Source organism: Purpureocillium takamizusanense, chromosome 2 (assembly GCF_022605165.1).
Source record: "Purpureocillium takamizusanense chromosome 2, complete sequence".
In the NCBI taxonomy this organism is placed as follows: Eukaryota; Fungi; Ascomycota; class Sordariomycetes; order Hypocreales; family Ophiocordycipitaceae; genus Purpureocillium; species Purpureocillium takamizusanense.
In genome coordinates, this window is record NC_063069.1 from 1678326 (window position 1) to 1700223 (window position 21898).

General features: G+C 58.0%; 8 protein-coding genes and 1 non-coding gene across 11 annotated transcripts; 4 read left to right on the forward strand and 5 right to left on the reverse strand.

The window, feature by feature from the left end:
- Window positions 1-290: 290 nt before the first annotated feature.
- On the reverse strand, window positions 291-3852 carry CAT8 (DNA-binding transcription factor cat8). The gene is made up of 4 exons (XM_047983340.1): window positions 2697-3852; window positions 2041-2638; window positions 1634-1991; window positions 291-1570 (listed from the first exon to the last, which is right to left on the reverse strand). The coding sequence occupies exons 1-4, from the start codon at window positions 3184-3186 to the stop codon at window positions 404-406; spliced, it is 2613 nt and encodes an 870-aa protein (XP_047839310.1). The 5' UTR covers window positions 3187-3852; the 3' UTR covers window positions 291-403.
- An 881-nt stretch (window positions 3853-4733) lies between these two features.
- On the reverse strand, window positions 4734-8550 carry JDV02_002326 (uncharacterized protein). Of its 2 annotated transcripts, XM_047983341.1 has the most exons (4): window positions 8102-8550; window positions 7861-8049; window positions 6888-7778; window positions 4734-6731 (listed from the first exon to the last, which is right to left on the reverse strand). In XM_047983341.1, exons 1-4 carry the CDS (start codon window positions 8366-8368, stop codon window positions 6615-6617), a joined length of 1464 nt encoding a protein of 487 aa, XP_047839311.1. In that variant the 5' UTR covers window positions 8369-8550; the 3' UTR covers window positions 4734-6614. The 2 variants fall into 2 exon arrangements, with proteins under 2 accessions (XP_047839311.1, XP_047839312.1); XM_047983342.1 differs by having other exon boundaries at window positions 4734-7778.
- A 189-nt stretch (window positions 8551-8739) lies between these two features.
- Window positions 8740-11087, forward strand: JDV02_002327 (uncharacterized protein). Its single transcript, XM_047983343.1, has 4 exons — window positions 8740-9180; window positions 9284-9293; window positions 9383-10502; window positions 10570-11087. The coding sequence occupies exons 1-4, from the start codon at window positions 9087-9089 to the stop codon at window positions 10597-10599; spliced, it is 1254 nt and encodes a 417-aa protein (XP_047839313.1). The 5' UTR covers window positions 8740-9086; the 3' UTR covers window positions 10600-11087.
- Window positions 10734-14115, reverse strand: JDV02_002328 (Aminodeoxychorismate lyase). Its single transcript, XM_047983344.1, has 7 exons — window positions 13931-14115; window positions 13338-13726; window positions 13011-13283; window positions 12837-12959; window positions 12666-12781; window positions 12057-12606; window positions 10734-11986 (listed from the first exon to the last, which is right to left on the reverse strand). The coding sequence occupies exons 2-7, from the start codon at window positions 13446-13448 to the stop codon at window positions 11117-11119; spliced, it is 2043 nt and encodes a 680-aa protein (XP_047839314.1). The 5' UTR covers window positions 13449-13726; window positions 13931-14115; the 3' UTR covers window positions 10734-11116.
- A 374-nt stretch (window positions 14116-14489) lies between these two features.
- Window positions 14490-14563, forward strand: JDV02_002329. The gene has a single exon. It is a non-coding gene; the product is annotated as a tRNA-Val (tRNA).
- Window positions 14564-14967: 404 nt separating this feature from the next.
- Window positions 14968-17345, reverse strand: JDV02_002330 (uncharacterized protein). 2 transcript variants are annotated; one of them, XM_047983345.1, is made up of 3 exons: window positions 16711-17345; window positions 16492-16642; window positions 14968-16433 (listed from the first exon to the last, which is right to left on the reverse strand). In XM_047983345.1, the coding sequence occupies exons 1-3, from the start codon at window positions 17034-17036 to the stop codon at window positions 15102-15104; spliced, it is 1809 nt and encodes a 602-aa protein (XP_047839315.1). In that variant the 5' UTR covers window positions 17037-17345; the 3' UTR covers window positions 14968-15101. The 2 variants fall into 2 exon arrangements, with proteins under 2 accessions (XP_047839315.1, XP_047839316.1); XM_047983346.1 differs by having other exon boundaries at window positions 14968-16642.
- Window positions 17346-17461: 116 nt separating this feature from the next.
- Window positions 17462-18581, forward strand: JDV02_002331 (uncharacterized protein). The gene is made up of 2 exons (XM_047983347.1): window positions 17462-17920; window positions 17981-18581. Exons 1-2 carry the CDS (start codon window positions 17561-17563, stop codon window positions 18311-18313), a joined length of 693 nt encoding a protein of 230 aa, XP_047839317.1. The 5' UTR covers window positions 17462-17560; the 3' UTR covers window positions 18314-18581.
- PEX19 (Peroxisome chaperone and import receptor) lies at window positions 18385-19976 on the reverse strand. Its single transcript, XM_047983348.1, has 4 exons — window positions 19566-19976; window positions 19285-19505; window positions 18679-19230; window positions 18385-18625 (listed from the first exon to the last, which is right to left on the reverse strand). Exons 1-4 carry the CDS (start codon window positions 19732-19734, stop codon window positions 18527-18529), a joined length of 1041 nt encoding a protein of 346 aa, XP_047839318.1. The 5' UTR covers window positions 19735-19976; the 3' UTR covers window positions 18385-18526.
- An 811-nt stretch (window positions 19977-20787) lies between these two features.
- On the forward strand, window positions 20788-21445 carry hus5 (SUMO conjugating enzyme Hus5; the record flags this gene model as incomplete). The annotated part of the gene is made up of 4 exons (XM_047983349.1): window positions 20788-20822; window positions 20888-21048; window positions 21110-21133; window positions 21192-21445. The coding sequence occupies 4 exons, from the start codon at window positions 20788-20790 to the stop codon at window positions 21443-21445; spliced, it is 474 nt and encodes a 157-aa protein (XP_047839319.1).
- Window positions 21446-21898: the final 453 nt, after the last annotated feature.

The following is a 21898-nucleotide window of genomic DNA, read 5'->3' on the forward strand; positions in this document are numbered from 1 at the left end:
TTTCCTCGGGTGTAATCATTATCAGACGTGACATCACAAATGTCCCGAAAACCACCCTGATGCGTTGTTTTCCATCGACGCCCGGTGTCCTTTCCGTGTTACATACCCTGTCGCTCAGGCTCAGGGAAAGGCAACAAACAATATACGCGCTGCAGAAGCTGGGCGGTGGGCGCACATGCTGAACGCCGGGGCCTTAACCTGGCTCCTTGCCCTACGTTCGCAGCTACCCATGATGACATTCCACGACATGTGACAGTCAGACACTGATGAAAAAGGTCGCGCACATGAAACTCAAGTTAAATCGTTAAAACGTACTCCAGTACGCAGCAAGCTATCGTTACGCGATATACAACGCTTAAACGCTACACAACATGGCCCTCATATTACGAAGCTTCCGTGCTTCTCACGCGCTCGTGATGCTCCACGCCCCTACACTCAGTCCGAGCTCCGATGGTGCTACCTCCTCTCCGGAACTTAAACTCTCATCGCTGATGCTCGGCACACTCTGCGGTATCCCTTGGTTGGCTCCTCCAAAGTCTGCAATGTTGAAATTGCTCAAGTCCCACGTATCCGGTGACCAGTCCGCATTGCCCATGTTGGGAGGGAGCGATGCCTCGTTGATGAGGCTGGAGCCTCCATATATCGCATCGTAGACGTTATTCACGCCACCATCCATAGAACCCAGCAATGCCTCCCATTCAGAGTTTGAAACTGCCGACGTCTTCCCTGTAGCGTCGCCACCGAGTAGCAGATGCTCCGCTGAGACGGACCCGGGCGTGTGCAATCGACCCAGACCCCCTCCTGGCGAAGACGGTCCCGTTCCGGATGGGGTGTTGCTTAGTGATAGATAGTCTAGGTTCGGAATGGGCCTCGAAATAGTCGCCCGGTGGCCGCTGGTGGACGCCTGCGTTAGAGGCATACCATAGTCACGATGGCTCATCGTTGCGCTGTCTGGAGAAAGACTGTCCAAAGATTGACGGGACCTGGAGCGGTAAATGTCCGAATTCGGTGTAGGAATGTGCACCATCGTCATCCGCCGCATCTTTTCTTGTTGCCGTATCAAGTCGTCCTCGCTAGCAGCGCCGTGGTGCAGCTGGCCGATTGCATAGCCCGCCTTTTTGCTCGGAGCTCTTGAGAGCGGCGACGGGCGTTGCGAGGGCGCAGGCATGGACCCCTTGCGAGACGAAGTGGTGGGCGACACACCCTCTTTGCCATCCACCGAGATGAGTGACCGTGCAACCCGTGCCAAGTCCGGGGCCCCCGGTGCCTTGGCCTTCGTCAAGATGTCGATGACGGCGTTGACCAAGCGCTCGGAGTCGCGCATCATCTTGCTGTCAGGCTTGAGATCCGCTACCTGATAAAGCAGCGTTGTTCCGCAAACCGCCAATAGATCGAACTTGTTCAAGCAAAACGAGAAGCTCATGCTCCTCTCTTCCAGGAGTTGGACGATTTGAACAATGTGCTTGCTGGAGTCGGCAACTGAAAGCAGGGCGGGCGCGGCTTTGGGCCCAAGGTTAGACCCCACGGCCGGACGGTATATGAGCGTGCGAATGAAGTAGTAAGAAAGAGCCTAAGTTTTGTCAGTTACTCAACGCCATGCACGGGTTCGTGCCATTGTTGAATGCGGACTCACAAGCAGCGGCGACCGGCTTCCAGTCACGTCGGTGGATGGCTTATCTTGCACAAAATTAAGCCGCAGATGTGTCGGCAGGTCGGCATGCCAGGCATCGAGGTCCGCCTCGAAAACACCCAGCTGCTGCAAGGAGAGCTCGTGGTTGGTCGTCGCAGGATAGACCTTCTCCAGGACGCGGGACAGGATGCGAGCGGCGCGGAAGAGAGCGAGAGCGCTGGAGAGACGAGTGTACTCTCCAGGAAGCGTGGGTTGAAAGCCCTTTTCAGTAATGTACTCGTCATCCGTGTCTGACGGGTATTCGGCCTGAACATCCTCCTCTTTGAAAAGCTTAGGCAGTCCCAAAGTCGCAGAAGTAAAGCTGAAACTATTAGCCGGGGCTGCGAACGCATAGTCACATGTCATCTTACCAGTCAAGTGTGTACAGCGTCCAAAACACCTTCTTCCTCGTCTCCAAAGTTAGCGCGCCAAAAGAGAACCGTTTCTGGCTCTGGTGCAACCCGAGGCGGTGAGACAGGCCGACCGCAACAGATTTGTAATGCTGCAGTCGCTTGTTGTCCGCTCGCATGGCGCAGTACAACAGGGCCAGGATGAAACACTGCAACGTGCTCATAGTGGTCTCGTACTGTAACGAATCGAGTGCCTTTGTCCATTGCTTCTCACAGGCAGCAAGTTGCTGATAGTCTGGAGACTCGGACGAGAGACCGGCGATACTAAAGACGAGGTAGAGCTGTGCTAGCTTGTTTTTACATCTGACCTTCTCGGGGTCGGCCACGAATTCCTCGTAGATGCGAAGGAAAGTCGGCTTATGCAGAACCGGGAAGAGCGGCGCCCACTCTTGGAAGAAGACGTTGACGCAACGGTCAGAGAAGAGACGGGGCGGCACCTTGCCAGCTTGTGCCACTTCCTCTGTTGTCAACGGCGGGCAACCCTGGACATGCAGGAATGCCTCTGGGTTGAAGTCGTTGCAAGGTCTGCCTGTCTCCTGGAGCTTTCGCTTAAACGATGCTGAAGGCAAGTCAGTCTTCTGTCAAGTATGCGTCTGTTCACTGTTGAGATCACGTACTGATCAGGGCTCGGCCACTGGACGCGCCCATGAAGTAAGAATCAGAGTTCTCGACACCCAAGAGGAGCGGAGTCTCGTGCATGCGGAATGTGTCCTCCTTGGGGGATTGTGACTCTTTGGACGACTCCGGGGACGACACAGAGTTGGAGACGGATGTGATGGATGGGCGGCGATGGTGGCTGCTGTGCATGGCAGAGAGCATATCGATTTTCTCGTCCTTTTCGTCGAGCAAGTCTTTGAGCTCGCGAACCTCGCACTCCAACTGGCGCACACGCTCTTCGAGAGACTCGGTGTAGCCACGCGGAAAGGCTCTTCTGCTCAGTTTGTCGCTCGTCCGGCACTCGAAGCCGACGTTGGCGCACTGCGAGCAGGTTGGGCGCACGCCATCGCAGCGTATCTTCTTGCTACGGCACCGATCGCAGGCCTGGGCGATGCGGCTCTGGGCGCTGGTGCCCACCTTGATGACTTTCATAGGAAGGATACCCGGCATAGTGGCGGGTTGATCGTCGCGGGATCAGCGACGGCTGGTATCTGAGAGTAGGAGCAGAAAGCGTTGGAAAGCGTTCTCACGCGAGCGTGGTTGCGTGTTGTGCACTTCGGGGCACCGCGATATCGGTGGTTTGGACGGCGCACTGGCGGGATCACGCAAGAGCGCAAAGGGGGGCGCCTAGAGCGGCGGCACCTCAGTCAGGTCAGCCGGAGGCGAAAACGGCGGTGATGTTGACGGCCTTGTCTCTGTCTAGCCTTGGTCTGTTCTCTCTGGTCGTCGGGTAGGCAGGATGGGTGAGGACAGAAATCGAAAGAGATGGGAAGGGAATCAGGTCGACCTGATCACGAGCGAGACGACGGCGAGGTGGGATAAATGCAGATGGAGGACGGTAGGACAAGTAGAGGAGGGACAAAGCTTAAGCGTGGGATCGCAAAACGGGGATGCGAGACTTTTGTGGAGTCGAAGAGAGCGAGTGAAGTGTGAGGGAAATGGAGGATCCCGGGGGAGGCGCAAACCCGGGGACGCCTTTGGTTGGTTTGGTTGGGCCACGGACGTGGTGTGGAGGGACTTTGGCGACGATGGTGGGTTGAATAATCAGGCGGCCTGGCGCCGCTGCAGGCGGGGGGGAGGGGGGCAGGAGACGGGCAGAGATGGAGCCTCCATGCTTGTTAGGTATGTTCCTGTAGTTATATCTGCAGGTGCTGGGCACCTGTTGCAGCGCCCCTCTCCAGCCCTGAAGGGCATCATCGATGTGGTCCAGGGCACATCAAGCGCTGCGGGGCCTTCCACAAGCGGGCGACACGGCGGGTCCGTCCCCTGCGACCTCGCTGGCAAGGTTGGGACAGGGCAGGCACTTTTTTGGCTGCGACGTTGGACCGACCTGAGGATGGATGCTGATGCTGGCTCGCCCGCGGTAGCGATGATGATGGCGGTGCATGATGCTCATCATCAGCATGTACATTAACTCTTAAATGATGCCGACGGGTGCTACGGTGTTCCGTACTATAGGTACCTAGTAGGTACGAAGCTACAGCCCTGTGCGCTCTGGGACGTGTGCTGCTCTGCCGCCATGAGCAGGTACCTGACCTTCCCACCAGCCCGAGGTGCTCGCTGACGAACACTTCCTCATCTTCCTCCCCCTCGAGCCCGCCACCGACGCCACACGGGTTCGCATACCTAGCTACCACGAGTCAAGTGCAACTTCTCCGCCGAGCATCTCACAGACACGAGCCCTGACGACTATTGACATCACAGATGCCCCACGACGGGCCATCTGTCGGCGGAGTCGGCGCTTGCATTGCTGGCCCTGCATGCATGACAACGGTGCTCCGCCGACTCGGCCCCAGCGCCGCTCTGCACAGACAAACTCTATCACTAAAAATGCTTATCCTGGGGTGACAGCCCTTGGACTGCTTGAAATGGAAATGGACTGATGTCGGATCTCGCCCTCGCCCATGGCGGCCGTGCACGCCACGGTGGCGCGGGACTCCAGATGACGGGATACTAATGGCATCACCACTGCGGTCTGAACACGGCCGATGCGCGAGCCTGGGACGAGCGCATTGTCTGTCGTCAGCAGCCTTGGTGGAACAAGCGCTGCCTGTCGCTCGGTGGAGAATTCACACCGTCGTGAGGGTGCATCCGAGGTGGCACCTGCTGAGTGCTGACCTCGACGAGGCTCGAATCGGCACCCACGACTCCACGATCGAGACGCAGTCAGCAAGCTCCATCAACGCTCATAAGCGCAAATATTACACCGAGAAATTGCGCGTACGGGTGAAATCGCATCTTCCAGGGCTTCCAAGGACCTAGTTGAGTCTCGGGCGCACAATGTCTGACCGCCAAGCCAGCTCGCTGATACCTTTACCCCGGATTTCCGGCACTGGCGCCGACCTGCGGGGCTCACCAGGACAGGTTTCCAAGCCACTACTACCCGTATACTATACACGGTATTCTGTGGCTCCTTTGCGGCAGTCCGTTTATCTGGATTGTCCCGTTGTCCTCACCATCTGCAGCCTCTTAGGTGTCTTTGACCTTGGTTGATTGCGCTGCGAGTCTGATCGCAAAAGGTTGCGCGGTCGTACCTCGTGTCCACAGTTGGGCGGCACTCGCTGCATCTATGGAACCTCCCCCGCGATCTCGTCCGTTGCCCTGGCCTCGGCCAGATCCCGGCTAGGTACCCCAGATTTTGGGCTTTCTTTTCCTCCAGGGGACAGTTTCGTCCCGTTCGTCGATTCGACGCTCGGCCTCCCTACCGCAGGGTCATATCCGAGATGATTTTCGCGAAGCGACACTGAAACGATCTCGCGAGCTGAAAAGCATGGCGGCTCGACATGATGAAACCGGAATTTGGGTCCCGAGACATCTCGCTGTTACGCTGTCCCGTTCAATTCGATGACGATAATAGGGAAGGCCAGGGCGACAGAGTTCGTTCCCAGCGCACTCGGGACAGCCACTATCCATGCAGAAGGCATGCCACATCGGTGGCTGATTATTGCCACAGTTGCAGCACAACCCACGCTACTGACCCTACTACATTTGCTTTCGAGGCCATTTTGCGTAGGTTAAACTTCGAAGATCCTCAGATCATCCTGCCAACATGCCTCCATCCCAACGTCTCATGGCACGCGCACGGCGAAAGACAGTCAGATGCCACCAGCGACAGTATGGTTCAACGAATGCAATCCGATGCCAAAGACGTCGGCCACGGAGGACATGAGCACATTGCTCCTTGCGGCAGATGAGTGAACAACTTCTGTCAGCAAGCTGCCAGGCAGTAATAGCAAAGCGCAGTGCAGAAGAGCACCACCGACGGCACTCCTCAGTTCAGTGTCACGGCCAGCACAAGGCTCCTGAAGAAAGAGGCTTGCGACAGTGGCAAGGGAATGGAGAGACACTTGTGCCTTTTTGGTCAGAGGCTTGTCGTTGTTCCCGAGCGGGCCCGAGGCTGTTGGCGAATTAGCGTCACTGCTGGCACTGCTTCCGTCCGTCCGGCCGAAGGGCGCTAGAGTGACCGATGCCTGACTACGTCGTCAAGTTGCGCCAGTGTTTGTCGACGAGCGCCGCGAGATCGAACCATTTGCCTTGGAGGAGCGCCCGTAGTCGGGGCTACGTACGTACCTACTGTCCAAGTTCCCTAGACCCAGACCCCATAGGGGAACGGTCCGCTCATGCGCTCATGCACTCATACCGCACGCACATACTGCTTCTGCTGCTTGCTTGCTGCTCGCCGCTGGGGTCCGTGTGCTGTCCCAGCAGCACAAGCAAGCACCTTCTGCGCACTTAGGCCACCAGGCCAATGCAGGACCAGGTCGCAGCATCGCATTCCAACCTTGTTTGCACACGCAGGCGATCCCGCGCCACCGACCACGGCGGCAGTTGTTCTAAGTTGGCGAATTGGCCACGAGGTGGGCGGGATCCCCTCCATCTCAGCTGAAGTCGTCCTCCTCATTGGACGAGGATAGCCTCGGCCCTTGCTCGATTTGGGCATCTTCCATCAACCCGAGATATGCCACCACGTGGTCATGCGCGAGCAGACTCGATTTCTGCCAGGGCCCGTCAGTTCACGCCATGCACAGGCTGCAGTGCAGTGCATTTTTTTCAGGACGACATGGGGGAGGAAGCGCTTGCGGGAGAGATTGGGCCGACCCATGCGCACGAAGCACACCCTTCACAGGGACACCGACGCATCTTGTACGCACCTGTTCTTCGAGCGCCGTCACTGCCGCCTCGAGCAGCTCCATCTCAAGCTTCTTCAGCGCCCTGGCAGCCTCAATGCACTCCTCCCTCAGCAGGCCAGCAGCGACCAGCGGTCGAAGCTGGTCGTCTGGCGGCCCTGCTTTGACGCTGGCCAGCTGTTCCTCAATCTTCTCGGACAGCACCGCCACTGCGCGAAGCTTGTACACCTCGCAAAGCTCATGTCCCTGTATCAGTGTCTGGAAATCTCCGGCTTGATCTGTCACGTCATCTTCCTGCCACAACATTCTGAGCTGTCGGCCTCCTGTCGTGTCCTGCAGGACGCGGAAGCCGAGGCCGTCCTCCTCGTTGAGGCACATGAGAAATACGAATTGACTGTCCCAAGTCAGGGTCTGGCCGTCGGGAGACAGCGACAGCTTCACGATCGGCGGGCCCTTGAAGACGTGTAGCTTTGCCTTGGCCAGCGGGTCATCCGGGAATGGCTCGAGATGCAACGTCATCTCGCGCACCATACTGCCTTGGTCGATAAAGCCGTAGCTGAAGAGCATCTCGGCGGCTGGCTTGGCGTCACCGTATGATATTGTCACTTCCTGCCCTGCCGATACTGTGCTACCCGGGCGCATCAACAGCACCACACCGCTGGTGCCGTCCGATTCGTAATATGTTGTCGGGCTGGCAGAGTGGTTCACCATGTCCAGGCCAGGTACCATGGCCTCTCCGATTTGTGGCAGCTCGAGGCACCGGGAGCGATACCATGCATCTGCCAGGACCCAGTCATCCAGAGATGTCTTGCCTGTCTCCCAGAGGAAAGAGTTCCAAAATGGTAGCGTCTCGGTCTTTTCCCGCAGCTCGTCAAACTCGTGGCTCAATGCCGCGAACTTGGCTCGTAGGGCCGTCTGTAGTTGTCAGTTTTCTGTAGTAAGGTTGCATACACAGTCTTTCCTCTTCGCCGCCTGTCTTGATCCATCAGCTGCTCACCTCCAATGAAGTGCCATTCAGCAACATGCGCTCCGGCTCAGACCACATGGTAGGAACTGGAATGGGGCGGGGCAAGAAACGAATGTACTCGGTCCACGGCGTGGAGGGGATGCCCTTGGACACGGCGGTGCCTCGCCTGGAGTGGACCAGGTGGCAGAGCAGATACAGCATGACGTCCTTGCGTGTGGACTAGGGCAACGGTCAGAGAAGGCACGAGTTACAGGGCGTTACCGATTCGCACCTGATGTCCAGCTGTCTCGAGGAGCTGCTTGAAGCTCTGGTCCACTTTGGAATACTCGTCGACAGCCTCGGCAGAGAGGACCAGGTCTTGGGGTATCCTCATCAGGGGGGACGCATTGCCGCCCTCAGAGGGCCCCAGATCCCCGTCCACCACAAGGCCGAACCCCTTGTCCTTCGTCTGCTGCAGCTTGACACCCGAGAATGTCACATCGTTCAGCAGCGCCCACGCCGGAAAGGCATCGAGGGGGAGCTGAGGCGGCGAGGTCATGCCGCGCTGCTGACCATTGATGCCGCGGAGGACAAGAGCGGACTGGCCGATGACTGTTCGGCGGCTTGCGTGCTCGGAAATGGGTGACGGGAATTTGTGAGCTACGTATCGCGACGGCAAATCGGGGGTGCGGTGCAGGAGACACGGAGCGAGATCCGAGGCGCTTCGGCGGACAGATCCGGACGGCAAGGGTTACTTTGGGGTAGTAACTTGGGTAGTAGACGGTTTGACAGTCGAGCTTCCCGTCGGTTCCGCTGCCCTGAGTGTCCACGGCGGGACCCCTACAGCGACCCACCGTCCTGCTGCGGGAGCCCACTACAAGTACCTTATCCAACCTGGGCTTTCCACTGGGGGCTACGTCTCTTTAGCGGCCGGGAAGAATTGGATGGATCCAATGCCACTGGAGTCCTGGACAGTGGGTAGGGGCATCTATCATTTGATGGCGGGGCAGCTCAAGTTGAGGCTGCGGGCTGCCTGCCCCTCACCTCAGCCTTGTCCGCTTTCGCCTCGCCGTGCGTGCAGTGGGTGCTGGAAATTTTGCGACGACATGCGACGCCGTCCCGCGATACACTATATACGGCACCCCGTCCGCCGCCCAAGTCGAGTCGACGACAACTCCAAATGATCGATCCGCGCGAGGGCTCACAGCTGCCGTCCCCCCTCTGAGCTCACCCCTTCCCTTTGCGCCTGACCGCCTGGCGCCCGGCCCCTCCCCGCCATGCCTCGAGATCCGCTCATCGGGCTCGTGGGGAAGCCGTCGGCCGGGAAGAGCACCATGCTCAACAGCCTGACCGACGCTTCCTCCAAAGTCGGTTGGTTTTTTCCCATAGTGCCAGGGAGCGACCGGCCCCGAGCCTGCCTGTTGCGCGACGAGTAGCTAATATCGACTGACCCTTTTCTCCCCCCCCTTTACAGGCAACTTTCCGTACGTGCTGTCGCAACCCATCCACTTCGCCCGTCACCACCGTAAACGCCGGATCGAGACGAAAAGACTGACACGGCCACGGCCGGCAGGTTCACAACGATCGACCCGCAGCGGGCGATAGGCTACCTACAGATCGACTGCGCGTGCGCGCGGTACAAGGTCTCGGACCGGTGCAAGCCCAACTACGGCGCGTGCGTCGACGGCCGTCGCTCCGTGCCCATCGAGCTGCTCGACGTCGCGGGGCTGGTCCCCGGCGCGCACCAGGGCCGCGGCCTGGGCAACAAGTTCCTCGACGACCTGCGCCACGCCGACGCCCTGATACATGTCGTGGACGCCTCGGGCACCGTCGACGCCGAGGGCAAGGAGACGCGCGGCTATGACCCCTCCGTCGACATCGCCTGGCTTCGCAGCGAGGTCGTGGCTTGGATCCTCGGCAACCTGATGCAGCGATGGGGGTCCGTCCGCCGCAGGCACATGGCCGTCAAGGCCTCGGCCGTGGACACGCTGCAGGGCCAGTTCTCCGGCTACGGCGCCACGCAGACGGTCATCAACCGCACGCTCGACCGCTCAGGCGTCAGGGAGCCGCTCGAGGACTGGTCCGACGCGACGGTCGAGCATATCGTCAACAGCTTCGTCGACGAAAAGTTCCCCACCGTCATCGCGCTCAACAAGATCGACCACCCGGACGCGGACAAGAACATCTCCAAGATTGCCAAGATGCAGGGCCCCAAGACCATCGTCCTGTGCTCGGCCATCTCGGAGATCTTTTTGCGCAAGATGGCCAAGCAGGGGTACATCAAGTACGTCGAGGGCAGCGAGTTCATCGACACGCGGGAGGACCTCGTGGAGCAGGGCGACCCGACGGGCGGCGACCTCAAGGAGCTGGACGAGAAGAACCGCAACCGGATCGAGAACCTCAAGGACATGGTGCTGTACAGGTTCGGGTCCACGGGCGTCGTCCAGGTCCTATCGCGGGCGGCGGACCTACTCGGCCTGGTGCCCGTCTTCCCCGTCAGGAACACGACGACCTTTGGCTCCGGCGCCAGCGAGTCCAAGTTCGTCTTCAGGGATTGCGTGCTGGTGAAGAAGGGGTCGACGGTCGGCGACGTGGCCAAGAAGGTCATGGGCGACGCGCCCATCGCGTTCGTCGAGGGCGCGGGCAATCTGAGGGTGGCCGAGGACGACATTGTCGCCGTCGGGAAGAACGATGTGAGCTGCGAGCCATGCCCTTGCTGCTTGCCGCGGACGAGTACTGACCATGCTTTTTTTCTCTTAGGTCTTATCGTTTAAAGTCGGGCGGGCTTAATCTAGAATCACATCCAACACTACGAACATAACCTCCTCAACCACGACGACTAACTACAATATGCCTGCATATTTTGAGCATCGCATATCGCCATGTCTGCACACACATACACACGCCCACACATCGATCAGGCTCCGCAAATATACATTTGTATCATTATTCTACAGTCCGCAACTCGTAGAGCACACCGTGACGGGCCTTCCAATACCAATTACTGAAGCAAATGGTACTCTCTCGCCCGAAATCTTGCGTCCTGGGTATCCTTGTCCGCTCATGTCTCTCGTTCATCGTAACCCTAAACGCCGTCCGAAAGGTCCGTCATGCTGCATCGCCGTTCGTCTCTCATCCCGTACCAAGTCGCGGCACTTCACCCATCTAGCACCGCTGTCGTTGTCATGCCATTACCGGTTGCAACTCCAGCCATGCGGCAGACACCACCTACCACACCACCACCATCACCAACGCAGCCACCATTTACATCTTTTGCGATGCAATCAAAACTTTCCCAGTCGCAGCATCACTCATCCAGCACCACGGGCCAGGCCTTGGGTCGCTCGCCAGAGATGATCTGCACGCCGTTGCGCTTGCCGACTTGGACGAGTCTGTCCCAGGCCGCGCCGCTGATGTTCTGCTGGTAAATGGTCTTGAGCTGCGTGGCTTTCATGATGGCCTCGACGACGAAGCAGAATTCTTCGTCTTCGTAGCACTCGGAGCCGAGGCTCAGGGTCTCGAGGTTGGGGAAGGTGGCGAGGAAGCCGGGGATGGGCAGGTCCTCGTCCTTGCGCGGGTAGCGCTTGAAGCGGAAGTTGAAGAGCCCGAGGGAGCGGATGGACTCGAGGCCGCGGAGCCAGGCGTACTGCTTGAGATGATCCACGTGCTCGACGCCCACGGGGGCTCGCGGGTCGTCAATCGCAAACACGATGTCGAAGGTGTGCAGGAGACGGCGGCTCATGGATAGCTGGAGGGCGACTTGGAGCCTGCACGGCATATGGACGAGGTCTGTGACGCGGAACTCGCGCATGGCGGGGAAGGATGCGTGGCCGACGACGGGAAGGGAGGAGAGGTCACCATTAGTATAGCCGCTCCAGTCGAAGGTGGTTGTCATGAGCCGCGCGGGACAATTACCACCTCCCTCGTGGTAGGTAATGTCGTGGTCAAAGTACTGGAACGTGGTGCCCTGGTTGACGGACATCATCATGCTGAGGGCCGCCGTGGTCTCTCTGTGCTGCCAGGCTCCGCCAGTCACCGGCATGGTGTACACGAACACCTTGATATTGTTCCAGAGTTTTTCCCAAGCCGGCTCCGCCTGCCAAAAGTGTCCGATGGTCAAGTGCATGAACTGCAGCGACAGCTGCTCCAGCTGCGGCGTATGCAGTGCAAAGGCAAACTGCGTGGGTGGGCATTAGCAATGCAATCCCTCCTTGGGCCATCTTTGTTGTCGCGTTTTGATGACTCACAATTGGGAACGCGGCCTGGCGAAGCTTCTCTCTGTGCTCCAGGCGTGCATACTTGAGCTTGGGAAACATGGGCAGGCTGACGCGGTACCATGGCAACGGCACCCCAAGCAGGTCGAGGTACTCGAGGGAGTTTGCGACCCCATCAATCATCCCAATAGGGATGTTTCCGTGGTCTTTATCGTCGACGTTTCGGTTTCCATCGCTCCTATCCATATATGTGACGGCCGCAAGATGCCGCAGCTTTTCGAACTCGAACGAAGTTAGGAAATTGTAGTTGAAGTTCAGCAGAGGTCCAAGGGCGAGCCTTTCCAAGTTCGTGGTTGCGCTGCGCAGCAAGGTATCCAGCTTCTGGGGCGTAAGCTGGAACCGACCCGTCTCGCGCACCTCGATCTCGCGAACGGTGCCTTGGGCTCTGCCGACCAGCTTCTGCAGCGCCAGGTGGGAGGGGGTGCGGATGCCACGCCTGCTAAAGTTGAGCAGGCTCCAGAGTTTCTTGGAGCCACGTCCCTCTAGGGTCTTTGCCCAAGTCTTGGACACCCGCATGCATTTACTGTGAGGGGAGAGCGTTAGGCGGCTTCTTCTAGGATGATATGGAGGGCGGGCACCAACGTCAGTTCGACGAAGTCGAGGTAGGAGAGGACCTGGTGGACGATCTCTGGGGGAAGCCACAGAGGATCGCACCGCTTGAAGTGATCTTCCATTGGCTTCAGCATGTCATGGAGTTGCTAATACAGATATTTAGTATTAGTGCTCGGGCGACCGGTGGCCACGGTCGCTCACCTGCAGCTTCTCGGACGAGCCCGCTGCCTGGCCCGTGGCGGCCTCGGCGCCAGCCCTGTAGATCTTTAAAGCATACTCTGGCTTCTTCAACAAGCGGGTAATCTTTCCCAGCCGGAGGTAGCCCTAGGTGAGGTCAGTGACGGGCAGCAACACAGTGGCCACGGGGTTGAGTACGTCTGGCATTCGAGGGGCAAGCTCGAGCATCCATTCCGCATCCTTCTTGGCGCGGCCCAGGTCTTTCATGGTCTCAAATATTCCAGCACGGTAGTCAAGGGCCTTGATGTGCAAAGGGTTGGCACATTTGCTAAACACTTTTCCCGCTTCGCAGACACAGGTGTACATGGCCTCCTTGAAGATGGAGCCGCCCTTTTCCGCGACGCCCTCGAAGTCCTTGCAGATGCAACGCGGGCGCTTAACACCACGGTGGCAGGGGCAAAGATTCATAGCCTAAGGTGACAAAGTCAGTATGGATTGAGTAATAAATACCATACGGTGCCTTACTCTGGTGAACTGCTTGAGCGCTTGAGCATACTGTTTGGCAGCGTAGGAGTCGGTGCCCTGGCGGAGGAGCACCTCCATAGCCGCCGGCGAGGTTTCATCACGCTGTTTCATTTTTACCTTGAGTGGCACAAGTTCTGTCGCCACAGTGTCCAGTGATGATGGGACAAGAGCGTTGGAGTTGTTCAACGTGATCTCTCGCCTGACGTGTAAGACGGGCACAATCAATCTTCGGAAAGCACGCCAAAACGATGAATGACCACCGACGTCAGGCTTGAATCCCAGGCGTCTGAGCACACGACACACACGCTCAGAAGATCCGTAGACGTGCTGTATACTTGGCCCTCAGGCTATGTCAAGGGCACGCCGGCAAGGAGACGCGATGAGTGCTGCTATAGCAAAGTTAGAAACGATTCGCAAGCATCGGTCGAAATGAAATACCAGTGTTTTCCACGCGCAGAAGACGATGATCAAGTCGTGATGAAGACGCGAGAAATCTCCACGACGAGGTCTTATTGCTTGTTGTTGGGTGAGTGGGGGAGAGAGAGAGGGAGAGTGCGAGGTGCAAGCAGGGTGGACGTGGCACGGCAACTTACCAGAGAGACGCGCCGGCGAACAGGTGCCCGCGTCAGTCTGAACAGGTGCCAGGTGGGGCGCCGGACCGTTCACCGGCAACGCCCCTACATGGCAATAGAGAAGGGCCTTCAAGCTGTTCAAAGCGAAACGTTTGCTTGCATCAAGAGCGAGGGCGGCGTCGTGCGGTTGTAGAGTCGGGGTTGGGGCAGCGCGCATCTGGGAGTCGCGCGCGGTTGGCGCAAATAGGTATCCATTTATTAGTGACTTGCCCGCCGTGGGGGCCCCCCATAAGACAGTCAATGGAGGACCCGAAACAGGCAAGAAGCTCAGCTACAATACCCGGCCGTCTTGCCCACGAAAACACGGAAATCGATTCAAAGGCCATGCAAAATTCGAGAGGATGTATTTATTGACCCTTCAAAGAACCATCTTTGGGAGCCTGACCCGGCCTTCGGTCGTGCATCCAGCCACGACGAGTCGGGACGTGACGGCAGCCAAACCCACATCGGGAGGGCCTGCTACCAACTCATCATAGTGCAAAATTAGTCACTACTTTTCAACAATCAGACCCCCTGAGTTGGTTTCGTGGTCTAGTTGGTCATGATTTCTCGCTAACACCGAGAAGGTCCCCGGTTCGAGCCCGGGCGAAACCACCATTTTTTTGCCCTTCTTGCCGTCGTTTCTCCCTTTTTTTTCTCTATCACGTCTTTACAAGCCACTATCTTTGCCGAATGACTATGGATTTTTGCTCAGCCGTTCAGCATTTAAGATATTTCATAAGAAAGCGTTTGAAACAGGGACTTGTTGGTTGTTTGGCGGCCCGTGGAAACCATGATCTATCGTTTGTGTATCGTTATGTTTGACGGGAATTCAGCGGCTAACTGGGAAGGCCTGCGTGCACCCACGTTGACCGCTGCTGCTCGCCCATAGACTACGCTGCATCCCATAGCGTTCAAGCAGCGACACCCAGTCACCTGGTTGTCTGGACAGTTTTGCCTGCACCTGGTGCGGCAGCACAGCAGAGCATCATGACGGCGGAGCATCCTGGTGTAGGGTACTGGCTTACTTCGTAACTCTAGTTTCGTACGAACACGCCCCTGTGTTGCGACACCTGCCCATGGACTCTAGTCTATCTAACTTTTTATGTCATGTCCTGCATATGTACAGTCTATTGCGCCATGCCGGTCGTGTTCATTGCTGCAGCGGACTCGTGCTGCTAAACTGCGCGCTCCTCACCCCAAGCACCCGCTTCACGCCGAGCCACAGCTCAAACGCCTCGAGCTTGACCTCGACGCGCAGGTACCCCAACCACGCGGCAAATACCCTCACCGCATTGGGCGGCCACAGAAGGGAGCCCTTGGCCCGGATCTCTTCGAGCTGCTCGTGGAAGACGGTCCGCGTGCAGTACCGCGCGAGGATCATGAAGCTGCGGATCGGGCCCTGCCGCGTCTGCAGGTTCTCGTCGAGGCTGCGCGTGAGGTCGTTTGTCTTGAGGATGAGCAGGATGATGCGCGGGACGCGGCTGAGCATCTGCACGAGGTCCACGATGAGGCCCTCTTGTAGTGCGCCCGACATGTTTTGCTCCTCGTCGGCGGAGCGCGTCTTGAGAATGGACCCTTCGCGACTGACGACGCTATAGTCGCGGCCGGTGATGGCGGACGCGAAAAGCGGGAAATCATGGTCGCTGATGTTGGCCACCTCCTTGGAGTACTTCTTCATGCGGTCCATGTCGCCGTCAATGACGGCGAGCCACATCTTGGCGTACGACCGTCTCAAGGGCAACGGGATGTCGCGGTATAGGCCGTGGTCGTAAAGAATGACGTCAAAGTTCGGACCGCGCCCCAGGTTTCGTCTAGCGGTATTCTTGCGGATCGCGATGTTTCCTCCGTGCGGATCGCAGTGCAACGGGGCGCCATCACCGAAAATCATTTCGTTGAACACACGGGCGAGCACGGCAGAGACCTCATCGCGATCTATTCCGTTTCGATCGAGGTACTCCAAATCGTCTGGTCGACTCCCCGACTCGCATGCCATGACGATGATGCGCTTCTTGGCCCAGATGACTTCGGGAACGACCAGAGGCAACTCAGGGACTTTTGCGAAATATGCCTTCATTCGCTTGGCATTTTCTGCCTCCTCTTGAAAATCGAGTTCCTTTGGCAACGACACCTCCATCTCCGATGACAACCATTCAAGGTCGTATTCAGGAAAGAAGCGCTTCAGTGTCGAGAAGGTGATTCGTGTCAATGCCAGGTCGAGAGGTGCCCAGGCCTGTAACTCCGGATGCTGCACCTTGACGGCAACCTTGCGGCCAGTGTCCTTGATCGTCGCCAGATGGACCTGCGCTAGCGATGCAGCGCCGATGGGCTCGGGAGAGAAGTCGGAGAAGTAATGCCACAGGTCCTCGTCGGTGTCCTTTAGAAACATTTCCTGGATCGACTCGAACGACGAGACGGGGCATTTGTCCTGAAGTGGTATGAATGTAGTCGTCCATTCTGGGGGCAAGAGGTAGTTCATAGCGCTCTGCATTGCACGTGGTTAGCAATGCCGAATTGCCACCGCATTGGGGGCCTTGATGTACCAAGTGCTGTCCGAGTTTGATGAAAATGCCACCATTCTTCTCCAACACCTTGAGTGTTCGCTCGGCGCACCGCTTGTGGCAGGCAGTGAGTACGTTGTTTTGCTCGGTCTCGTCGGTCATGGTAGCCTTGGCATTCAAAGTAGTACGGTAGCTAAAGGTACGGCATCGAGTTAGTTGGCCGCCTCAAGCATTCCAAATCACTACTCGTGCGCAACGTACTCATTGATACAAATTGCCAAAGCAGCAACGACCCGGCCTGTCCTCTCGGCCGCCTCGTAGCTCGTCTTGATATCGTCGGTGAAGGCGAGGGCGGTACTTGCGACACCGGCGGCGCCCGTTGAGGCGAGCAGGAGGACTCTCCTGGAACGGCCCTTGCGACCGTTACTGCCGGAGGAGCTGCCACCGCCCGTCGCAAATCTTCTTGCATCGACGCCGAGGCGCGTTGCCGGCGGGGCAAAAGCCAATTGGCTGCGACAAGTCGAGCATGTCCACGATCGAGGCGCCCCAACGCGGGTCGCGATGCGGGAGGCGACCAGAGGATTCATTTTCCAGGCGCGGCCCACGAGGGCTCTCGTCGCGGGTGGCGGTTTCAGCACGAAAGCGAAAGATGTCGCTCGCAGCTAGTGGACGCTCATGACGGACAAAGGAGACTGAAGACAAGTTCGCTGGCGAAGAGCAAAGAAAAAAGTCCGTCAACAATAAAAAAGGGATAGGCAGACTAGCAGGTGACACTTTCGACCCTGGGCGGATGGCAGCGGGTACTATCGACATCATCAACTTTTCCTTGCGCCGCCGTGATTCGCCGAGGCACCTCGGATTCGAGTTGGTTGTTGGGGACTGGCCGACGGCCGGTGGCACTGCTTGCCCCAGGCTCCCGCGCTGCGCCGAGAAGAGCGCTATTTACATGCAGGCCACAGCAGCACGTGATCTCGCGCCGTGTCCCTGCCGCGTCGCCATCACGCCCGTTTAAGTGCCAGGAGCCTCTGAGACACACCATCAACCTCCCAACCGCCAGCCACCCCGTCCATCTTATACGGGACGCTGCGTCGCGCCCCCGGCCTCTCCCCTCATGCAACAGCGTAAAGATAGCGACAAAACTGCCGGAAACATGCTCTCCTTTACCCCGACACCCATCTTTTCCGGCACATGGGGCCATCATCGCCCGTCGGTCTCGTCGCCACTATCATCCTCTCCCATTCGCGCGACGTCTCCCCTCTCCCCGATTCACGAGAACACGCTCTCGCAGCGCCAGACGCAGTCGTCTCCCATACAGCCTCCAAAATTCAAGTACGCGGCGCGTCCGACGCGTCCGAATCCCGTAGTTCGGAGACGCGAACTCGCACAAGAGTCAAGACGACACACGTTTTTGCAGAGCGTGCGCCAAAAATCCGACGATAGGGCATGGCAAAGACGGGACATTGAGGGCCAGGTACGTAACCACCCCTTGCTAGGTGGGGTATCTTGCCGTACCGTGGCTAACGCATCGCAGTTTCTCAGAACAAGCTGGCTGGACGACCGTGGCCGCTTGGCGCGTGACGCGCCCGATTTTACAGAGGCGGACATCGACAACGCCATGGCCTTTCACGAGGAAGTCGAGCAGCCACATGAGAATGACACGGTCATGGACACGAATCCGGAGGACGAGGAGCTCGAAGCCATGCTAGCGTCCTACGAGCAACAGCAGCTCACACCTTCCCAACGGCCACCATCTCCAACGCTTTCGGACGAAGACTATGACGACATCTTCGCCGAGCTGATATCACAAGAGCAGTCGCGGCCGGAGTTTTCACAAAACTCTTCTGACCATATGGATATGAGTTAAGCGTGTCTGTTTCCTTTCTGGGGACACGCGACAGGACCACAGAACAACGGCGTTTTGGGACGGGGCCTAAGGGGGTCACAGGCGTTTCTTGATCTGCGTATTGAGCGATTACTTGTATTTAGTACCTTCTGGTCGATATTGCACGGCATTCGTGTACTCAAGATGGCGCACATGGGTATCTGAGGGCATGAGATGTCCAAAAAACAAGGAAATCTACTGTGGGTTGCACTGGTCGTCGGGCCCTGCGAACGCTTCTTGCGCCGATGCCATGTCTCCTACTAGATCTGACGGCGGCGAGCCAGCCGCTTGCATCTGCTCATTATTAGTCTGCTGTCGCGTAGGACCACTCGATTTCCGTGACCTACCTTTTGCATCCTGTCCACGATATATTCGCGGTCGGCAGCATTGTTGTCCGAGTAGGTGCTCTCCTCAAACTTGGCGACGATTTCCCTGACGAGCGACTTCTGCTCTTCGTATCTCTTGAGATCTTCTGCCGGAGTTTTGTCCTTGTTATTCTCCAGCCAGTCGGGAAACTTGTCGTCGAGCTCCTTCATGGGCTCGTAGAGGATCTCCTTGTTGGTGAGCTGTTCCATCATGCCCATGAGCATCTTAGAGAACTCCTCCTCGCCGCCCTCGGCGTTAAAGTCCCCGGAGGACATCTGCTTGAGCATCTCGGACATGAAATCATCAGCGCCACCGGAGGCGGCCGCTGCGGTGGCCTGGTCGCCTGAGTTTTGCATGCGCTCCATCGTCCGGCGGATTGTCTCCTGGAAGGAGGCGTCGGCGGCGCCGGCGCCGGCGGGCGCCTTGCTGGAGCTAGAGGCGGCATCCGTGGCCGTCCCGGTTGCCGATTCGTCTGCTGCCGCGGCGGCGCTCATTTGCTTGAACATTTCTTCAAACTGTTCTTGCATCTCGGGCTAGGAGGACAAGGTCAGCGGCGAACGCCGGAGTACCGGAGGGGACCACCCTACAGATTTTTCCAGCTCTCCAAGAAGGTCAGCCATGCCGGCTTGGAGCTGCTTTGCAAAGTCGTCTTCTGAGAAGCCATCCTCTGCCGTGGATTGGCTGTCTGTAGTGCCTGGAGCAGGTCCTGGGGCAGGAGATTTGGGAGCGGATGTGGGCGGCGCTGCATCCGCCGATTTGGCTGTCTTGCCAGCGTCCAGCTTGACCGACGAAAATTCATCCAACATATCTATTGAAAAGAGTCAATGAACGTGAAAGCATGGGGGCCGATATAATGAGACTGCCTTACCATCCAGATCGTCGAGATCATCCTCATCCGGGTCTGGGACGTCCTCGACCTCGCCCTCGGGCTTAGCCGGCTCGCTCGTCGTCACCGGCGGCGCGCCCTTGTCGTCGACTGTCTTCACCTGCGGCTCATCGTTCTTGGTGTCGGCTGGGACGCCAGCGTGCCTGTCCATGATAACTCTCGCTCCGTGTCGGATCTCAACCCCACATGCAGGTGTTGCCGAGACGCGGCGGATGGCGGGGTGACGAGACTTGCTGTTGGTAGGGGGCGGCGGTCTTCTCGCGACCAAACTAATAAGTGAAGCGAGCAGTGGCTCTCATAAACAACACTATCCCGCGATCTGGCTGACACTCGGGGGTTGAGACGCACAGGGTTTGATGAACTGCAAGACGGCTCTCAAGGTCAGCGTTTGGGGGGGGTGTTTGCTGGGCCGAGGGACAAGGCAAGGGCAGTTGGCCGATTCGGGAAATCATGGCCGGGCCCCATTGTGACTGACTTGCCTCCATGCTCTGTCTGGGTGGCTCCCGACTGGCTGTGGTGGCGACTCGGAAGTCAGGGAGATTAACTTAAGTTAGTACCCAGCCCGTTACGGGGCACCCGTGTGGGATTTTCCAGGGCACACTGCAGCGGCCCGAGGGTCCTGAGGCGCCAGAAAATTGGCACCTACTAGGTGCGCTCCAGGCCGCATGCCGCTATGCCGCCCGCTGTGTGCCGACGTACCCAGGCTGGGTACAGTGGGTGTAGATGCCCGTGAGACTGGAACCTTCCTTCCAGGTTTGAAGCAGGCACCTGATAGGTATGACGGAGACGCGATCCACGGATTCATGGCCAGAGCCTCAAAACGGGCTGCCTTGCCCCACCATGGACACCCTCTGGTGACCAGCGCCGCGAAGTCTTCTGCGACGTTCTGCCGGCTCTGTGCCTGCACAAGCCATCTTGAACCGCCAGTGTACAAGCTGGAACTTTCACTTCTCTTTTTCTTTTTCTCAGCATCGATCCATCACCATCCGCCATCGTACGACCACGGCGAAAGAGCGCGCAGGCTCTTGACTTCACTCTTTAGCACGCCTTCCTGCCGCGACGGCCGCACGCGCCGCAAAATCTACCCCTTGCGTGCCTTCTCGTCCCGCCCTGCCGCGATTCTGCCATCGCACACATCCACGCACGACGGCGTCGACGCCCTAGCGCCTCGACTGAACGCCGCGAACGCATCGCGATTCTCAATATGGCGCTGTGCCAAAACAGACTACAGGAGGAGCGGTGAGTTATCGGAGACGCTCGCCCAGGCTGGCGCTTGAGGCATGGGTGCTGATGCAAATTTGTAGCAAGCAGTGGCGGCGAGACCACCCTTTTGGATTCTATGCGCGCCCGCTACGGACGAAGGAGGGTGTTCTCGACCTGAAGAACTGGGAGTGCGGCGTTCCGGGCAAGGAAAAGACCATTTGGGAGGGCGGCCTGTTCAAGCTGACGATCGCGTTTCCTGACGGTGGGTTTGCACGGCCGTGCTTGCGTCACCGACTTCTGATGTGCTGACACTGGTTTTCCAGAGTATCCTACGAAGCCACCAAAGTGTAAGTGCCTGCAGGGCGAGCTGGTTTCGCGCGATGAATGGCTGCTGACACGTCGCAGGCAAGTTTGTTCCGCCACTATTCCACCCGAACGTCTACCCCTCTGGTACCGTGTGCCTGTCCATCCTCAACGAAGAGGAGGCGTGGAAGCCCGCCATAACGGTCAAGCAGATATTGCTTGGCATCCAAGATCTCCTCAACGATCCGAACCCTGAGTCGCCGGCCCAGGCCGAGGCATACAACCTTTTTAAGCGAGACCGAGTCGAGTACGAGAAGAGAGTCAAGCGCGTTGTGCGCGAGAACCCCGCTCCATAGTCGTTCTGGATCGGCTGGGCCATAGGGGCGTGGCAGTAATGATTACTAGACGACAAAGACCAGGCAACGGCGTTTGGAGGAATACCAAGTTGAAGAACGCCTCGCAGCAGAGGCGAGCATGGCATCTGTGCAAGAGAAAGACGGCACTCTGGCATGCACTGCGACGATGATTTGAGAGTGGCAAAGGCGCAAAAACTGGGCTAGGCCCAGTCGGTGGCATGGCGCTGCTTTCGCGATGATTCTTCGACAGTAAATTGACATTTTTCATGCGCAAGAAGTAAAAGGGAGTAGTCTATGAGCTTTGCCATATGTACCATGCGGGAAAATTACTGGCATACAGTTCAGGTCTGGATATAGAAATGTACACGGTAGGAGCGTGCAGTTTGCGTAGGCCTCATATGGTCACGTCCGGCTTAGCGGTTTGGTGTCACGACGGCTCTAGAAGGCCCCAGA

What these genes read in the sequence shown, in the direction of transcription:
- CAT8 (XM_047983340.1), bottom strand. Translation starts at nt 3,186, where the DNA reads ATGCCGGGTATCCTTCCTATGAAAGTCATCAAGGTGGGCACCAGCGCC. An exon ending in CAGTGGCCGAGCCCTGATCA is followed by an intron (nt 2,639 to 2,696) that starts GTACGTGATCTC and finishes ACTTGCCTTCAG; the next exon opens with CATCGTTTAAGCGAAAGCTC. An exon ending in ACGCTGTACACACTTGACTG is followed by an intron (nt 1,992 to 2,040) that starts GTAAGATGACAT and finishes TAATAGTTTCAG; the next exon opens with CTTTACTTCTGCGACTTTGG.
- JDV02_002326 (XM_047983342.1), bottom strand. Translation starts at nt 8,368, where the DNA reads ATGACCTCGCCGCCTCAGCTCCCCCTCGATGCCTTTCCGGCGTGGGCG. An exon ending in TCGAGACAGCTGGACATCAG is followed by an intron (nt 8,050 to 8,101) that starts GTGCGAATCGGT and finishes CCGTTGCCCTAG; the next exon opens with TCCACACGCAAGGACGTCAT. An exon ending in TGAATGGCACTTCATTGGAG is followed by an intron (nt 7,779 to 7,860) that starts GTGAGCAGCTGA and finishes TGACAACTACAG; the next exon opens with ACGGCCCTACGAGCCAAGTT.
- JDV02_002327 (XM_047983343.1), top strand. Translation starts at nt 9,087, where the DNA reads ATGCCTCGAGATCCGCTCATCGGGCTCGTGGGGAAGCCGTCGGCCGGG. An exon ending in TCGCCGTCGGGAAGAACGAT is followed by an intron (nt 10,503 to 10,569) that starts GTGAGCTGCGAG and finishes TTTTTCTCTTAG; the next exon opens with GTCTTATCGTTTAAAGTCGG.
- JDV02_002328 (XM_047983344.1), bottom strand. Translation starts at nt 13,448, where the DNA reads ATGAAACAGCGTGATGAAACCTCGCCGGCGGCTATGGAGGTGCTCCTC. An exon ending in TTGCCCCTCGAATGCCAGAC is followed by an intron (nt 12,960 to 13,010) that starts GTACTCAACCCC and finishes GACCTCACCTAG; the next exon opens with GGCTACCTCCGGCTGGGAAA. An exon ending in GCTCGTCCGAGAAGCTGCAG is followed by an intron (nt 12,782 to 12,836) that starts GTGAGCGACCGT and finishes TATCTGTATTAG; the next exon opens with CAACTCCATGACATGCTGAA.
- JDV02_002330 (XM_047983345.1), bottom strand. Translation starts at nt 17,036, where the DNA reads ATGAATCCTCTGGTCGCCTCCCGCATCGCGACCCGCGTTGGGGCGCCT. An exon ending in TTGGCAATTTGTATCAATGA is followed by an intron (nt 16,643 to 16,710) that starts GTACGTTGCGCA and finishes CCGTACCTTTAG; the next exon opens with CTACCGTACTACTTTGAATG. An exon ending in TCAAACTCGGACAGCACTTG is followed by an intron (nt 16,434 to 16,491) that starts GTACATCAAGGC and finishes CGTGCAATGCAG; the next exon opens with AGCGCTATGAACTACCTCTT.
- JDV02_002331 (XM_047983347.1), top strand. Translation starts at nt 17,561, where the DNA reads ATGCAACAGCGTAAAGATAGCGACAAAACTGCCGGAAACATGCTCTCC. An exon ending in GACGGGACATTGAGGGCCAG is followed by an intron (nt 17,921 to 17,980) that starts GTACGTAACCAC and finishes AACGCATCGCAG; the next exon opens with TTTCTCAGAACAAGCTGGCT.
- PEX19 (XM_047983348.1), bottom strand. Translation starts at nt 19,734, where the DNA reads ATGGACAGGCACGCTGGCGTCCCAGCCGACACCAAGAACGATGAGCCG. An exon ending in TTGGAGAGCTGGAAAAATCT is followed by an intron (nt 19,231 to 19,284) that starts GTAGGGTGGTCC and finishes TTGTCCTCCTAG; the next exon opens with CCCGAGATGCAAGAACAGTT. An exon ending in TCGTGGACAGGATGCAAAAG is followed by an intron (nt 18,626 to 18,678) that starts GTAGGTCACGGA and finishes AATAATGAGCAG; the next exon opens with ATGCAAGCGGCTGGCTCGCC.